The following is a 16,829-nucleotide window of genomic DNA, read 5'->3' on the forward strand; positions in this document are numbered from 1 at the left end:
TGGTTAAGAGCTCGCTCAAGAGTTTGAGCTCTGAGCAACAGCGGTTCGAGTCAGCCCGAGCTGAGCAGCCGCTGAGCTGCCAACAGGTGGCAGGATGGTTCAGCTAAAAAAAAATTAAAAAAAAAATAAATAAAATGATAACGTCTTCCGATTCTCCCCATCCTTTATTACTTACCCTGTTTCTTGTCTGTGGCCCTCACCAGGGTGTTCCCCTCCAGGAGAACATGGATTTTTGTCTGTTGTGTTCACTGCCATGTCCCATGGCATGCAGTAGGTGCTCAATAAATGTAGAATGGGTGCAGCTTGACCAGGGAAAGCCTCTTTGGAAGGTGATGTTTGAGATCAACCCCCTAAGAAAGATGCAGTGTAGGGACGAGCTGAGAGAATAGTATTCCAGGCAGTGGGAACAGCAAGTACAAAGGCTATGAGACTGACTCGTTTGCTCAGTTGTTTTTTCCAATGTTTGTTGAATGAGTACATGTCTGTCACTGCTGCAGGTATTCGTGGACACTGTGGGGCTACCAGAGACATATCAGAAGCGGCTGCAGCAGTGCTTTCCCAACATTGAGGTGACGGTCAAGGCCAAGGCAGATGCCCTCTACCCCGTGGTCAGTGCTGCCAGCATCTGTGCCAAGGTCAGCCCCTTGCTGTCCATGTCTGGCTCCCAGCATTCCTCTGGGTAAGGAGCAGGTGTGACTGCCTTGAGAGAGGGAGATCCTAAGTGCATGTCTTTCCCACAGGTGGCCCGCGACCAGGTCGTGAAGAACTGGCAGTTTGTGGAAAAGCTGCAGGACCTGGACATCGATTATGGCTCAGGCTACCCCAATGGTGAGCAGATGGCAGTAGGCTCTGCTTTGGGAGCTGTCCTGAGACAGCGATAACACTGATAACACTGATAGGGCAGGCCTGAGAGTTGTTCTGCTCAGCTCACTTCACAGCAGAAGAGGCTGAGGCCCAGACTAGAGGCCACTTGTTCATGGCTATTGTGTGGTAGAGCCGTATTACAGCTGGCAGGCTCCCTTCCTCTCTGTTGTCTCTCTGGAGCCCCAGTGAGGGACTGAGACCCATGGTGGGCATCTGGCCATTTGTTAAAGGGAAAGGGGCAGGGTGAGGGGCTCCAGCTCATGTCTACTGGCCACAGCTTAAATCCGTCGTTTTCTCCCCATTATGAGGCTCAGTTTCCTTATCTGAAGTGGAGATGATTGTGCCCTCCTGACACACACGAGGGCAGATTTGAAGATTCAGTGACTGGGTTCCTTGAGTGACTGGTCCTTCTGAGGCCCAGGAAGGGACGTGCACGTGGGTGGGGTAACACAGTAAGTCTGTGATTAGAACTTAGGTGAAACCAAAGTGAGGAAACCAGGTCCAGGCCAAAAATAGTTTGAGCAACATTCAGTGTTTACTGAGTACCTGGTACACGCCATGAAGGGCCAAGCCCTGAGGATATAGCTGTGAGCAAGACAAACAAGGACCTTTCTGTCCCTACTGAGCTTATGGTTACATGGGGGAGATGGGCGTTACCCTGATGGTCCAAAATGCTGGTTTAATGACTGTTGTTCTTGGTGGGCAAGGGAGATGGCCTCAGAGGCAGTCTCTCTAAACTGCACCTTGAGCAACTGTTGGCCAGGTGAAGAGCCTCGAGGGGGGAACTGCCTGTGCAAGGTCCTGAGGCAAGAAGATGTCTTAAACAGTAGGAGGTGCCTCAGGTACTCAGGAGGAGGCCTAAGATGACGTGATTGGGTCTCAGATGCCGGTGAGGACCTGGGACTTGATGGCAGGGCTCAGGGGCCATCACCTTTGCTTACCCTACCCTTTCCCTAGATCCCAAGACAAAAGCGTGGTTGAGAAAGCATGTGGAGCCCATCTTTGGCTTTCCTCAGTTTGTCCGGTTCAGTTGGCGCACGGCCCAGAGCATCTTGGAGAAGGAGGCGGAAGTCGTTACTTGGTGGGTGTCCTGCAGGTGCTGAGGAAGGAGGGAGGGAGGCCAGGACTCAGCCCACCCTGAGAGAGCTGCCAGCTTCCCCTGCCCCAAGATGGTCAGTGACACCACCTCTTACCCACAGGGAGGACTCGCCGACAGAGGATCAGGCAGGACTTGGGAGGATCACATCCTACTTCAATGAAGGCCCCCGAACCCGCCCCCACCTCTACCACCGGTACTTCCAAGAGCGGGGCCTGGAGCCAGCCACCACTCTCTAGGAGCCGGCCTGTACCCCCTTTACCTGCCTCTCCCCCCACCCCACAGATTGTGATTAAAATTACGTAAGGAAAGCCAAGTGTGGGGTTTGTACTTGGGGTTGAGCGGGTAAGGGTGTGCACTGTGGCTGGACCTAGCTACTGGTTTTTGCATCCTAAACAAGGGCACTGGTTGATTGATTTTATTTTAAAATATATATTTGTATGATACCGAATTAGGAAGGAACACACTGAGAAGCACTCTGCTTCCAGCTCACTGATGGGCTTACCCAGGTATCTCAGTCTGTTTGGGCTGCAGTAACAAAATATCACAGACAGCGTGGCTTATAAATAACAGACATTTACAGTAAAACCTTGGATTGCGAGTAACGTGGTTTGCGAGTGTTCTGCAAGACAAGCAAACATTTCTAATACGTTTTAACATGGTAAATGAACAATGTCTTGCAATATGAGTAGTTTGTTTCTGGAACGAATTATGCTTGCAAACCAAGGTACAGTAAGTCCTCGACTTACAAACATTCGAGTTGCGAACTTTCACAGATACGAATGTACCTGGCTTTAGGAACATTCGTAAATGCGAACAAATCGCAGAAGTAGCTCACGTGTCTGCTGGATATTGTCACAGTTGTGCTGCTGTGTGCTTACTGTACAGTGCGATAGTGTACAGTAGTACAGTGCTCAATCAGAGCCCAGGATGTCCGGAAGCAAGAAGAAAAGCACTGGTGATGTGGAGGGGACTGCTAGGAAGTGTCAAAGGTATATAAGACTCTGTTGGACTTACGAACAATTCCGACTTTCTCCCAGAATGGAACTCATTTGTAAGTCGGGGACTTACTGGATTACTATATTACAGTTCTGATGACTAAAAGTCCAAGGTCAGGCTGACAGCATGGTCATGCTCTGGTGAGGGTTCTCTTCTGGGTCACAGATTGCCGACTTCTCACTGTGTCTTCACATAATGGAAGGGGTGAGGGATCTCTGTGGGGTCCCTTTTATAAGGGCACTAATCACATTCTTGAGGGCTCCAGACTCATGACCTTATGACCTCCCAAAGGCCCCGCCTCCTGCTATCATCTTTGGGGGTTAGGAATTCAACATAAGAATTTTAGGGAGACAGACATTCAGACCATAGCAGGTGCCTTCTAGGTCCTTCCAGAGATAGCTCATGTTACAAACATATGCACAGATACATTCTTTTCTAAAGTTTCTTCTTTTACACAAATGGAAGCAAACTATACCCTAGATAGTGTACATTACTCTTTGAGCCACATAATATCTTGAAGGTAATTCCAAATGGGTATCTAAAGACTCCTCATTCCTTTTATAGCTGAAGAGTCCTCCGTGGCATGACTGTCCCGTAGTTTATTTAATGCCTTTGAATACATGCTGAGCTGTCGCTCAACTTGCTATTAGTATTAAACCTGTACAACAGGGAATAACCAGGATGTGCCATAGTATCTTGTGCACAGCTTTCTAGGATAAATTCCCAGAGTTGGGCTTGCTGGGTTAGAGAAAATATGTGTTTGTAATTTGGAGAGAGATATTTTGAAATTCCCTTCCGTGGAGGCTTGTACCCAATGGCACCCCTGCCAGCCATGTAAGTGAACAGTAAGAACACTTGTTTCCCCCACAACCTTGACAGCAGCAGGACAGATTTATCTCATCCCATTGAAGTTTGGAAGTCAGGTGGTTAAAGAACTTAAAAAACACTTTTTTCTTCTTTTTAACCCATCTTCCATTTTGCCAACTGGTGTTTTTGCCTCTCATGGTCTCTAGATGGCTGCCATAGCTCCAGACATCACATCCTAACCTGCAAAGCCTTATCTCCCAGCAGCTTCCCTTCCTGGCTAGAAATCGGACACAGGTCCATACCCAAGGCAATCCCTGGCAAAAGGAGTGGAGTATTTGGGGTAAACAGTCAAGAATTGATACCTTGAGCTGGGGAGAGGCCCATCCTCCCCAACCCCATCTTGACTTGAATAGAGGGATTTTAATGGAAAAGAAGAATGGAGATGGCTCTTTCTATTTAAATAAATGCTCTATGGCAGAATCCCAGGGCATCGTGGGAGTATTATTTATGGAGCCTGTATTAGTTGGCTCCAGCTGCCATAAGAAAGTAGTACAGACTGGGTGGCTTAAACAACAGAAATTTATTTTCTTACAATTTTGGAGGCTGGAAGTCCAAGATGAAGCAGGTTTGATTTCTTCTGAGGCCTCTCTCCTTAGCTGGTAGATGACCACCTTCTCTGTGTCCTTCCAGGGTGCCTTTGTGTGTCTGTGTCCTAATCTCCCCTTCTTATAAGGATACCAATCATGTTGGATAACAGCCCACCCATTTAATCTCATTTAACCTTAATTACTTCTATAAAAGGTCTATTTCCAAATACAGTTACATGCTGAGAGGTCCTGGGAGTTAAGACTCAAATTAATTTGGGGGAGCGTGGTTCCGCCCATAACAGAGCACCTCTTCTCCATGCAGTTTCCGTGCTGGACACTGGGAAGCCAGCACTGGTCAGCCAGAAAGGTCCCAGACCTCTCACTGAGCACCCACTGAGGTCCAGAGGACTCAGAAATGCATGATGGGGAGGCTGGCTCTGGTCTGGGTCTCACAGAGCCTGAGAAGCCAACTGGCCTAGATCTGAAGGGTGGAGGATGGAACAGATAATAAGAGGGTAAAGGGGGTTCCAGGCAGTGGGAACAGCAAGAGCAGATACCCTGAGACCAAGGAAGAGCTGCAGCCTTCCCATTCCCCCCACCAAGAAGCACCTTCTATTTAAGCCTTGGCCTGCTGTTATTACAGTTGCAAAACATTGAACCTAATTTCGTTTATAATTCTGCTCTGTCCTTTTCTATGCTATAAATTTGTAACATCTCAGACTTGCCGCTTTCCTTCTCGGAATGATTAGAATTACAGTTCGTCTTGAAATTATAGGTCCTTCTGACTGCTAAGGGAATTTGCCTGGGCAAGATGAGGAGAAACTGTGCCCCCTTTCCTTATAACTGGCGCCAGGAGGAAACCAGTGGGCACCCTAAAGCTGTAACTCGCAAGTATTATTATTTCTAGATGCTTTAGGACTTAAATGTCCATCATGTATTCAACATAAAATACTGACAACTGATAAACAATAGGGGAAAGACTCTTCAGCAAGGATCTTCCAGAACTCACAGCATCACTCTGATCAAACACTACAACGAGAACTGTCAAATGAACAAACGATAAGGGAGTTTAACAGATTTTTAGCTTACTGGCATAACTAAAATATAAAGAACCAACCAACCAACCTTCTCTTTTAGTCACTGAAAGGAAAATAAAAGTAAATTGGGGAACTTCTAAGTCTTATGGAGCAGCTTAAAAAGGGAGGAGGAAGGGAAGAGACAGCTGTTGAAAATATGGTGCTATAATGCACAAGGTCAAGGATTCTAACAAATTCTGAGTCTCTACATATACCACTGAGAACCACATTATTAGAAATATAAATGCACAAAGATATAAACTATTTGTTATTAAAAACAGACCTAACTAAATAAACATATAGTATGTCCCTTTTATCTCTTTATGAGAATAATGGTATAAAGAAAGATCTCTAGTTTGCCCTTCATCCTGGAACTGCTAAACACTACAGATCAATGTTGACTTGAATTAACAGCTGAGGAACCCAGGAGACCCCCCGATGTCATTTTGGAAAGGATCAAGATTCAGCATCCAGTGGACCCCACCCACCCTCTATGCTGCGTGTTTGCGCATCTCCAAAAACAACTGCACTTTGTATAATTAAGTCCACAGGCAAGTTTGAACACTGAGATCTAGCTAGAAAAAGTAGCAGCTAAGACAACATAAGCTGGAATCGCTAGAAAAACTAAAGGAAGATATTTTATTTTTTTAATTTTTAATTTTTTTTAAAGATTATATTGGGGAATTGGGAAAAGGGGAACAGACAAGTTGCTGTCCTTTTGTTCTTCAGTCTAGTTGTGGAGGACGTCACTTCACTGGCCCATGTTGGTATTGTGATCATTGCACTCTTCCCAGCTGCGGCAGATGGGTCGCCAGCCACTGGATGGCTGCTCACTGCGGCTCTTGGCAGCTCACACTGGCTGCGGGCCGCTCACGCTCATGGTAGCTTATGGCAGCCCACTGCAGCAGGGGCTGCAGTCTACGCCATCGCCAGCGACTCACGGCAGCTCAGCTCCAGGTCGAGCTGCTGTTCACCATCTTAGCTGTAGAGGGCAGTGTCACAGGCCCTCCTGTGGAATCGGAACCGGGGCCCTGCTGCTCAGAGCTGGCATCCTAAGCCAGCTCTTAACCAACTCGCCACTCGGCCGGCCCTAAAGGAAGATATTTTAAATACTTCCAGTTCAAGTCAAAATTAAGTTGTCTGTTAAGTCCCACCAGCTTTGCAGAGCTGTGGATTTTTGCTGTTATTTGAAGTGAGGGGGAGGGAATCTATAATAAGCATGTTTCTTTGAGAAAAATACCATGTTTAAGTTTTTGAAGCCATTGCTAAGTTACTTTAAATGTTGTACATGTTCAAGGGCAAAGTATATATTGGTGAGGATATGTTCATAGCTGATGCATCTCCAAAAAATTCATGAAGGTTGCCAGCTCCTGAACATCCTTGATTGTGATGGCATTATACAGAGAGTCCCGGATGCCTTCCACAGACCTATGCCCTTTCAAGGAGATCATATTGAGCTCAAGAGCTTTATCGAGAAATCTTTTTTTCTAAAGCATGGTCTCCTTTGGCATTGCCAATGCAGAATGGAATATTTTATCTTGCTTCTATTCTGGAGCTCCACTGGACATACATAGAATCCTTGAAAATTATCAATAATATCATAAATCATTTGTGATTTATAAGCTTCTCCAAGGCTGCTGCACCGCCGTTATTCTTAATCCATTCCAGATCCAAGCCCATGATGTAGATGCTGAAGCAGGAAGGTGTGTAGTACAAGGAGCTCTTTCCGGCTTGCACTTTGTACTCCAAGATCGAGGGGCACTCTCTGAGGGCAAACCCTAGCAGGTCTCATCGTGGATGATTACCACTGCGACGCCTGCAGAGCCAGTGTTCTTCTGTGCACCAGCAAAACTCACACCGAACTTGGAAATGTCCACTGGTTTGGATAGGAAGTTTGAGGACATGTTGCAAACCAGCACTGCTCCCTTGACATCAGGGGTAAAGTCAAACTCCATGCCATGCACAGTCTCGTTGGTGCAATAATACACATAGGAGTTGTCCCGGCTGAGTCTAGGCACTTGGGTCCAGAATTTTCGTGTAACTCCCAAGTTTAGGATGAATGATATTCACTGTTCCAAACATCTTGGCTTCTTCTGCTGCTTTAGCTGACCAAGCTCCTGTCACCACATAGTTGGCATACCTTCCTGCTTTCAGGTTTAAGGGGACAGCACTGAACTGGCCAGACACACCTCCTTGCACAAAAATCACCTTGTGGTTGTCTGGAACCGCTAGCAATCCCCGCACAAGATTATCTGTGTTGTTAAGAATCTTAGGAAAATCTGATGACCTGTGGCTCATTTCAAAAACACTAATCCCAACACCTTTGTAATCTAATAATTCATTTAGGATCTCTAACAATACCGACCACGACAGCTTGGTGGGCCCTGGTCCAAAGCTGACCACCTGCCTCCGGGTGTCCATGGTGCGAGGCTGTGGACCGCAAGTCAACCAGAAAGCTGCAAATGTTACTTTTAACAAAAGTCTTTGGATCCCTAGCTACTCAAAGTGGGGTCCCCAGACCAGCAGCATCAAGTTCACCTCAGGGCCCCAGAGCAGATATGTGAAGGTTCCCAGGGTCTGGTCTAAAATGAGGTTGACAACAACCTGTGCTTCTTGAAGTTTTCAAACAATCACTCCTGCTCTCCTTAGGACAGCCCTGTGGGTCAGTCCTCTGAATTCCTCTCATTCATCCCCCTATGCCCATCTTCCTCTTCCTGTCCCAAAGTCCTCACTGGTGCTCCTCACCTCCAGCCTCTCCCTACTCAGTCCTACTTGTAAGTGGCAGGCAAGTGTCAGTCTGGTGGATAGTCCCCTGTGTAAACCTGGCCTTCATCATCAGGTCAAAATTGCCTTTGCCTGGAGTTCAAGGCCTTTCATGATCTGACCCCAGTTCCTACACTCTGTTCCAGGCTCGCGACTAGAACCTGAAATCTCCAGGCCTCCTGTTGGAAATGTCCTTCCCCCACAGCTTGGTCATCTGCCTGGAGAGCCTTCCAAGGCTTCTGTCACTTTTCTTCTTTGAATGCCTACTTATCCTTGTTATAGAAACACAGAATGTAACATCATCAACAATGATAATGGATGACATCGACATTTATTAAGTGTTAATTATGTACCAAGCGCTTTCCAAGCACTTTATTTGACATCCCTATCATTAGGAGGAAGAGTCTAGGATGCCTCTCCTTAAGTATGAGCTGGCTTTAGCTACTCACCTTAGTGACTAGAAAGCAGGTGACACTATGTGACTTCCAAGACTAGGTCGTCAAAGGTGAGACAACTGTCAACTGGTTCTCTTTCTTGGGACACTTGCCCTGGGAATCCAGCCACCATACTGTGAGGAAGCTCAAGCCACAGGGAGAGACCATGTGTAGCTATTCTGACCGATAGCCCCAGCTGAAGTTCAAGGCAAAAGGCAGCACGAACCACCAGATAGATGTGTGTGTGAGGAAGCCATTAAAGCAACTCCAGCCCCAGCCTCTGTCTGCAACTGCATAAGACACCTTGAGCAAAAACCCAGATGAGCCCAGGGAAACCACAGAACCATGAAGGCTAATAATGATTGTTTTACATCATTGCATTTGAAGTTATTACACAGCACTGCATAACCAGAACAACTTGCATGAACTAATTTAATTCTCCCAACAACCCTAGGAGAGGAACAATTACAATCCCCATTTTACAGATGAAGAAACTGAGACTCAGAGGACTGGGCAACATGCCCAAAGTTACAGAATGAGTAAATGGTAGAACTGGGATGTGAACCCAGGTGGATGTGCTACAGAATCAGGGTCCTAACCACCAGTCTCCAAAGTCAATATATTTCCATTCCCTGGCCAATACCTCTCCCCCTTCTGGTTCCAGCACCTGACTTTTCTTCGGGGGGACCACCCCTCCCCCATCCTCAGTCGCTGTTGTTCAGATGCAACTGACACCACCATGGGTCTTCAGGCAAAAGCCCATAACCCAGATCAGGCAAGTGAGAGCACAGTATCCCCCTGGGCACAATTGGTTCGGTGATGGGCTCATGATGAGGCTGGATCAGCGAGAGTCAGCCCTGGAACCTTTGCTGGTTTGACAGAGAAATAGGCCCATTTACCCACTGGAATCATGGAATTTCTGGTCCATCTTTGCTACTGCGAGGAAAAAAATGATATAGATTCCCAGCATCATTTAAGCACCTAGATACAGTTATTCCTGAAGCTTAGCATTGTCTTGGCTAAAGGCACTTTGAGCTGAACTTGTCTTTTTTTTTAGCTGAGCCATCCTGCCATCTGTTGGCAGCTCAGCAGCAGCTCAGCTCGGGCAGGACATCGAACCACTGTTGCTCAGAGCTCACACTCTTGAGTAAGCTCTTAACCAACTGAGCCACTCGGCCTGCCTCTGAACTTGTCTCTTGCAGCCAAAAGACATCTGGTTGCTACTCTCCAGTGACATACTTCTCTTATGTCATTCCATTTTCCCTGAGGTCAGGGAATGAACTTGATCTATTATAGCACAATGCCTTGATATAGGAGGCATCCATCAATCTTGCTCTATTGAACAAAAAGGGACCTTGCTCTGTTTTCCAGGTAAAGAAACCCAGGCTCTTCTACAGCCTGTGGATGAGGAGGACTAGGATTAGTGATTACAACTCAAATCCTGAATCTGAGTCCAGTCCTTTGCTGTAGGGCTAGTACTGGGATTTGGGAGAATGGGGAGGATGAAGGGGACATCTATACAAGTCTTCCTGGTGGCATACAGTGAGAGAACATAACTTCTGCCCTTGTCAGCCCTTCTTCTGACCCCAACCCCCATTTCTGACACCTGAATATTCCATGTTACTGAGACAAGTGCTCCAGGATATAGGCCATTCGTCATTTATACGCTAGTGTGAATCAGTCGCTAACTCTAGGACCTGAGGATCAGATATGAGACACCTATCACTTTCTGGCAATTATCCTTCCCACCTGTTTCCCCAGTAAGCAGCCACTTGTGCTCTAGCTGGCAACTTTATTCAGGCGGAGAGGAAATGAGTTTGCATTGGATTATTGCTCGAATAATCTGAAGAGGGGCGAGTCTCTGGAGCCTCAGGGAGGAGGGACAGGGGGCTCTAGAAACTAGAAGGCAGAAAGGGAGAGGGGTGGAGCTCTGGGTGTCTTGAGGGGCAGGGGGAAGGATGGGGGCAAAGCGACGCATTTCCCATCCAAGGCCAGGCGCCCCCTAGGGGACGCTGCCGCTTCCACTGCCACTCCCGCTGCCCGCAGTGTCCAGGATCCAGGTGCGAGGGCGGCGGGAGTGCGGGAAGGTGGTTTCCCGGGACTTCCGTCCGTGTCTGGGATGCGGACGCACCGAAATGGAAATGTTGAGGCAGTGACCAGGCCCAGGAACTGCCATCGGCAGCGCGTAGCCCAGAACCGAGCGGCAAAGGTCCACCCCGTCAGTGAAGGTCTGGGAGAAGGGGTGGAGTAAGGGCCCAAGTGGGCGGAGTGCAGACACCATGGGGGTGTGGTAGTGTGGGGCAGGCGGAGGGCGTGTTGTGGATCGCGGCCTTCAGAAGGGAAAGGCCGGGAGGGAGTTCCATTGAGAGTAGGGATCTGGGCGGTGGCGGGGGCGAGGTCTTGAGGTGGGCAATTCCCACCTCTGGGTGCTCCCAGGATTCTAGAGGAGGGGTCATAGTAGGGGCGGGGACTTGGGGAAGGAGAGTAGTTTCTACTGGGAGGCCAGATTAAGGCTGGGTCTTGGGGAAGGCGACTCAGGCCTCTGGGTCTTCCAGGGGGGAACTGTGGATGGGCCTACAATAGGGACAGTCTCTTCGGGAGGACAAATTGAGATTCAGTGGGCCTTAGGGAGGCTACCGGCATATGTAATCCACTATGGAAGTAGGGCTGCAGAAAGGCGAAGGGTCTTGGAAGTGGGGGTCTTGGGAGTGAGTGCCAGTCCAGACTCTGGGGCTTAGGCAGGTTAAGACAGCACATAGTAAGGGGAGGTCTCAGCCTCTTCCCCACAACCTCTGTCCCATGCTTACCTGCCCGTAGGTACTGCAGCCAGGGTCACAGTCCCTTTTTTCAAGGAGTGGAAGCCAAGTTGGGCCACAGGTGATATCGTTTTTGCAGGTGGCAAACCTGGGGTTGGTAGAGAAGAAGGTGGGTGAGGGCTTTGTAGTCCTGTTCCAGTGGAATTCCAGCTCTCCAAGGATCCATCCCGTGTCTGTCCCTCCCCCAGATCCATGTCCCTCCTCTTAGGACCACGCCCCTACAAACACCATCCACCAGATTTCACCCTGCCCGATATTCTCCACATATACCCAGGGCCCTGTTGCAGCTGGCCTCAAACCATCTATTCCAGGCCAGCCCCTTACACTCCCAACCCTTTTTGCTTCTCTTTTCTTTCTTCTTTCTAAAGATTTTATTTGGGAATTGGGGGAGGGGAACAGCGCTGGGAAATCAGGGGAAGGAGAACAGATATGTTGCTGTCCTTTTGTTCTTCATTCTAGTTGGGGAGGATGTGGCTTCACTGGCCCATGTTGGTAATATCATTGCGTTCTTCCCGGCTGAGGCAGATTGGTCGCAGGCTACTGGACGGCTGCTCACTGCGGCTCTTGGCAGCTCACACCGGCTGCCGGCGTCTCACAGTAGCTTATGGCAGCCCACTGCAGCAGGGGCTGCAGCCTACGCCATTGCCGCCGTAGACTCAGGGCAGCCCAGCTGTAGGTTGAGCTGTTGTTCACCATCTTAGCTGTAGAGGGGGCAGCGTCACTGGCCCTCCTGTGGGATCTGAACTGGGGAGCTGCTGCTCAGAGCTGGCGTCCCAAGTCAGCTCTTAACCAATGCACCACTCTGTCAGCTCGCTTCTCTTTTCAATCTAGAGGCCCAGCTCCTTTTAAAAAGGCGTGGAAGGCCATGCCTCTGTACTGGAGGCTTCCACAGGCCCTGCCCCTTTTGAGGAGCTTCTAAACACTAGGCCTCAGCCTTTAGGCCTTGCCCGCGTTGGAGGCAAGTCACGCCCCTTCAAACACTAAGAGCGCCAAGCCGCAGATCCCGCCTTGGGCCCCGCCTAAACCATAAGCCACGCCCCTCACACCCCACCACTCCTACCAGGCATCGCAGAGCTCCCCGCAGAGCGGCTGTGTCTGGCGTATACCCAATAGCAGGAAGTGGAAGCGACCTCGGAGGGCAACTTGGAGGTGTCCCAGGAAGGATTCGCACCTGGATATCAGGAGGGACCAGCCAGGTTGGGTCAAGATGCGCAGAGGCTCTGGCCCCTGGCTGGGGAAACAAGTAAAGAGCACAAGGAAACGCTGGAGGTGGGGGGTGCTGTACTCACCCAGGGCTCGGCTTCCCACAGCGTTCTGGAAGGATTCCAGGGTCCGATGCCTCTGGTGTGTCTATCTCTGTGGGACAACACGGCCATGGAGAAAGAAACTCCTTTGAGTTGGGGTCCTGAATCCTCAGGTAAGGTTGGGGAACCAAGACCTGGGGGTCCCCTGAATAGAGGAAACCCCAGTTATATCAACTCTGAGACACTTCGCTTGAAATACAAATGCAGCTTCAAGTAATAATAATCATTTATCATAATTAGATAATTATTTTTTTGTCCCTGGTAGTGGTATAACTTCTCAAATGCTTGCATGCACTCCTTTACAACATCCCTATGAGGTAGGTTTATTATTTCTCCCCCCTTTTTAATGGTCCACATGAGACTCGGAGAGTTTAAGTGACTTGCCCAGGGTCACACAGCTACAAAATGGCAGAGTTGGGATTTGAACCCAGGCAGTCTGACTTTAGAGTCTATTCTCTTTAACCATCATTCTTCAGCACTAGCCCAGGCTGTTCTAAGCCCCTGTCATAAGGAAATTCTGACAGTGCTATGGTGGAGTGGTGGTTCCTGGGTGTTTTGGGTTAGTCAGGGTCTGGAATACTCACCTACCAGGTGCAGCTGGCCTGTGCCCAGATTGGCCCCAAGGCTATAGTGTCTCTGGGACTGAAGTGGGTGTGGGCAGCTCCCTCCATAGGCTGCTAGCAGGATCCATGCCAGGGTCAGTTGCAGGGCCCAAGCCAGGCTCCTGGGTTGAGTGAGGCCCCTGCAGGCCATATCCACCTAAGATATGAGTCAGCTGGGGTATGGCGTAAGGTTCAGCTGTCCTTTTCTTTGAGCTCAGGGTAGTACTCTCTTGATGCACACCCAGGAGACAGTGCCAGCGGAGCAGAGAATGGGCAGTTGATGAGGAGGCAATGGCCAAAGACCTTCAAATCCCAGGGGGCCACCAAGGCCTGTCTCTGACCTAGGAGCCCCTCCATCAGACTCTTGTACCCTCTATCTCTTCAGGCCCAGGTGCCCCCCACCCAGTTTGGCCATGGTACTGTTCTTCCCTCACACCCATCAGGATCTCCCACTCAGTCAACCCTTAGGCAACCCCCTCCATCCTCAGAGCTAAGGGGATGTCCCCAACTCTTTCAGTGTCCCTTTTCTGTCCAGTAATTCCTTCCTATCTTCTGCTCAGTCTCCTCCCTTCCTCTTGATCCTTGCTGGCCCCTCTCACGGTCACCTTCTCTCAGCCTACAATCGGCTTAGGGACTGCCACCCAGGGCCGGGCCTTTGGAGCCAAGCTTGGTTGTGTCAGGACCCGAGTTCAGCTGCTGGAGTCCAAAACCCCCAGGGCAGAGGAAACTGGGAGTTTGTAGAGACAAGACAATTCTCTCCCCTCCTCTGCCCCCTTGGGCCACCGCTTACCTGTCAGCAGGACTGGGGTCTAGGGCGCTGCTGAGACACCTCAGGGTTAAGTCCAGGAAACGGTGGCAGCTGAAGAGGGTGTGGTTTGATGCAGGGGAGGGGTTTCCCTCCACTCCACCCCCTGCTCCAGCAGACCAAAGCCTAGAGGACTTGGCACCTGTGTGTATACATTATCGTGTCTGCCTTTATGTTGAGGTTATGGATCTATATGTGTGGGGTGTGTGTCGAATGAGGGTGTGTTTGTGTGGCTGTGTGTGTGTATGTATATGCAGTTTATATGTGTCTCTTGGTTGTGTGGTTGTGTGTGTGTGTTCAAAATCTGGATAAGGAGAACTGTATGTGTCCCAAGCCAAGTGTGTCCAGTTGAGTAAGAGTAAGATAATGCATGTAGGGGAGGAGATGTAGGATCAGGATGGGATGGGTATCCTGCGAAAATGTTGGATCAGTGGATAAAGTGAATGGATAAAGGTTGACCATGAATGTTAAGCATGAGTGAACAAGGGGGTGTTGTAATGTGTGGAGAGGGTGTGTCTGCATCTGAAATGTGTAGGTGTGTGTGTGTGTGTGTTCCTCTGTAGTTTCTGGGAATGTGTCCACTGGGAATACTACGTCAATTCATTCATTCACCATTTATTGAGCACTTGCTGTGTGTCAGATTCCAGGGATGCAGTAGTGATCAAGACATGAAAATCTCAATCCTCATAGAGCTGACATTCTAGTGGGAGAGTCCGATGAGAAAAACAGTCCTGCAGTTGGTATATACGAGTGTATCCATGTGTTGTTTTGGAAGGATAATGTGTCTGTATGTTGGATGAGAGTTTGTCTATGTGTAGCTGAGTTTCCTTTGGCTTTAGGACTATATGTGAGTGCTTGTGTTTTTGAGTGTTTGTATGTGTTGTGTGTGTGTGCACTTGCTGAGTGTGTATATGTCTGCATTTTCTGAGTATGTGTTTGCAGAGTGTGAATTTATGACTATATATGTTTGTGTGTATATGTGTGTTTGTTGAGTATGTGTTTTATGTGTATGTATTTGTGGAGTATGTGGATATGAGTATATGAATCTGTTTGTTGAATGTGTGTTGGTATGTTCATGTTTGTGTGTATGTTTGCAGAGTGTATGTGTATGTGTGTGTGCACCTGTGCTCATATGTGGGCATATGTGTTTATGTGAGTGATGACCACTACCACAAATCTCTTTCCCTTCCTTTTGAGGCTAGTGCAGAATTTTTGTCTGTCTGCTTTACTGCTGTACTTTTAGATCCCATTACACTAATTTGCACACAGTAGGTTCTCAATACAAGTCGAGTAATGAACAAATCAGGAGGCACTGTCTCTGGGCCCCCCTGTGGACACCCATTGATGTCCTGGAGGCATCAGCAACCAAGACCTAGTGGACCTAGCCTTCCCCCAGCACATTTGGGGTAGTCCAGGGTGCTCGTAGGTCAGACATGTCCAGCCTCTGGGCTGTGCCTCTGACCATCCTTTCACCCCTCTGACCTCAGCCCCCATCCCTACGCACGGATTTCAGTACTGCGGACAGGAATGCACAAGATCAGCACCACGGAGAGCTCCCGGGGCCGCCTGCGGGCGGGGGGCGGGGGTGCGGGGAGGGAAATGGCCCACACCAGCGGCGTCAGGGCCTTGGACAGAGAAGTGTGAGGAACGGACTCAAGGAGACGGCAACACAAACATGCCGACCAACAGAGACAGAGAGACACAGACAGATAACACAGGCAAAAAGCAGAGATGAGACAAGCGCCCGAGGAACACCGGGGTATAGACCTCTGTGTCACCCTGGTTGGCAAGCAGGTGTCATGCCTGTCCAGTGACCGCACCCTCCAGGGCCCTCGGGCCACTTGTAGGCCGGAACCCTTGTGCAGCGCCCTCCGCCCCGCAATGCCTAGACTTGGAGTGGTGAGATAGATCTCCGACGCTTTCCACTCCAACGCTGGGAAGCATGGTCGGTTTGGCCTCAGCGGTAGGAACACCGCCGGAGGATGGGGTGTTGAAAATCGCTTCAGCTGCCCCCCCTCCCCAAAGACAAGCTAATCGCTCCTATAAATACAGCCCGGCCTGGCCTGGCTTCCTAATCCTGACGATGAAGGAGGGGGGTCACCAGAGGGGCTGCAAGGTTCCCTGAAGAGGGAGAGAGGGCGGTGTATGAATGTAAATATTTTTCTGAGGGGGCATTTCCCGTGACGATGGGTCTCCTCGGTGAAAATGACACTCTAATAATGGGATGTGGGGGTTTCATGGGTGGGGATAATTTGCCACAGAGAGCACGGCTTTTAGGGGATCTTTCATTGGGGGTATCCTCACCAGGCTCCCCACGTGAAATGTCACCCTTGGGGATTTTTCTCTGCAGAAATGTCTCTTCCTGGGGGAGGGGGCTTTTGAGAGGAGGCGTCATCTCTCTGAGACCATCTGTTTTAGCAATGATTTTCAGAGTGAGGGGAGAGTTCCTGAATGAAGAACGCTTCCCTGTGGAGACTGTGTCCCCGTGGGAATGTGTCTCCCTGATGGGGTCGCTGGGGGGGGGAGGGGTGTGGTCGCATAGGAAATACATGTCAGTGAGAATCTCTCGGGGTGTTTCTTGGGTTGGGGCGTCTCTCTTCTGAGATGTCTCTCCTTATAGGGGTCTTTAGGTAGCTTGGCTCTCTCGGGGTTATCTGGAGGCTTCTGTCCCCGCCT

General features: G+C 49.4%; 3 protein-coding genes and 1 pseudogene across 6 annotated transcripts in view; 2 read left to right on the top strand and 2 right to left on the bottom strand.

Moving 5' to 3' along the window:
* Window positions 1–2,276, top strand: part of RNASEH2A (ribonuclease H2 subunit A) — a 7,294-nt gene extending 5,018 nt beyond the window's left edge. Inside the window, exons 7-10 of the mRNA XM_019664237.1 lie at window positions 498–635; window positions 741–828; window positions 1,822–1,945; window positions 2,064–2,276. Of these exons, the coding sequence (XP_019519782.1) occupies window positions 498–635; window positions 741–828; window positions 1,822–1,945; window positions 2,064–2,199 (486 nt within the window). The 3' untranslated portion in view covers window positions 2,200–2,276. The remainder of the gene's footprint in view (window positions 1–497; window positions 636–740; window positions 829–1,821; window positions 1,946–2,063) is intronic.
* A 4,205-nt stretch (window positions 2,277–6,481) lies between these two features.
* Window positions 6,482–11,518, bottom strand: LOC109394276 (phosphoserine aminotransferase pseudogene; annotated as a pseudogene).
* Window positions 10,405–16,199, bottom strand: RTBDN (retbindin). Of its 4 annotated transcripts, XM_019664209.1 has the most exons (7): window positions 15,921–16,199; window positions 14,139–14,295; window positions 13,331–13,577; window positions 12,732–12,891; window positions 12,503–12,613; window positions 11,434–11,530; window positions 10,405–10,856 (listed from the first exon to the last, which is right to left on the bottom strand). In XM_019664209.1, exons 3-7 carry the CDS (start codon window positions 13,497–13,499, stop codon window positions 10,629–10,631), a joined length of 765 nt encoding a protein of 254 aa, XP_019519754.1. In that variant the 5' UTR covers window positions 13,500–13,577; window positions 14,139–14,295; window positions 15,921–16,199; the 3' UTR covers window positions 10,405–10,628. The 4 variants fall into 4 exon arrangements, with proteins under 4 accessions (XP_019519754.1, XP_019519755.1, XP_019519756.1 ...); XM_019664210.1 differs by having other exon boundaries at window positions 13,331–13,505; window positions 14,139–16,199; XM_019664211.1 differs by lacking the exons at window positions 14,139–14,295; window positions 15,921–16,199 and having other exon boundaries at window positions 12,732–12,798; window positions 13,331–14,129.
* Window positions 16,200–16,283: 84 nt separating this feature from the next.
* Window positions 16,284–16,829, top strand: part of MAST1 (microtubule associated serine/threonine kinase 1) — a 27,937-nt gene continuing 27,391 nt past the window's right edge. The window contains exon 1 of the mRNA XM_019664205.1: window positions 16,284–16,304. Coding sequence (XP_019519750.1) covers window positions 16,299–16,304 — 6 coding nt within the window. The 5' untranslated portion in view covers window positions 16,284–16,298. The remainder of the gene's footprint in view (window positions 16,305–16,829) is intronic.

The sequence above is a fragment of the Hipposideros armiger genome, unplaced genomic scaffold, assembly GCF_001890085.2.
Source record: "Hipposideros armiger isolate ML-2016 unplaced genomic scaffold, ASM189008v1 scaffold_417, whole genome shotgun sequence".
Taxonomy (NCBI): domain Eukaryota; kingdom Metazoa; phylum Chordata; class Mammalia; order Chiroptera; family Hipposideridae; genus Hipposideros; species Hipposideros armiger.

Coding starts and splice junctions, on each gene's coding strand:
- RTBDN (XM_019664209.1), bottom strand. CDS start 13,499: ATGGCCTGCAGGGGCCTCACTCAACCCAGGAGCCTGGCTTGGGCCCTG. Junction 12,892..13,330: donor AGGCCAGCTGCACCTGGTAG/GTGAGTATTCCA, acceptor TCCTCTATTCAG/GGGACCCCCAGGTCTTGGTT. Junction 10,857..11,433: donor GCTGCAGTACCTACGGGCAG/GTAAGCATGGGA, acceptor CCCTTCTCCCAG/ACCTTCACTGACGGGGTGGA.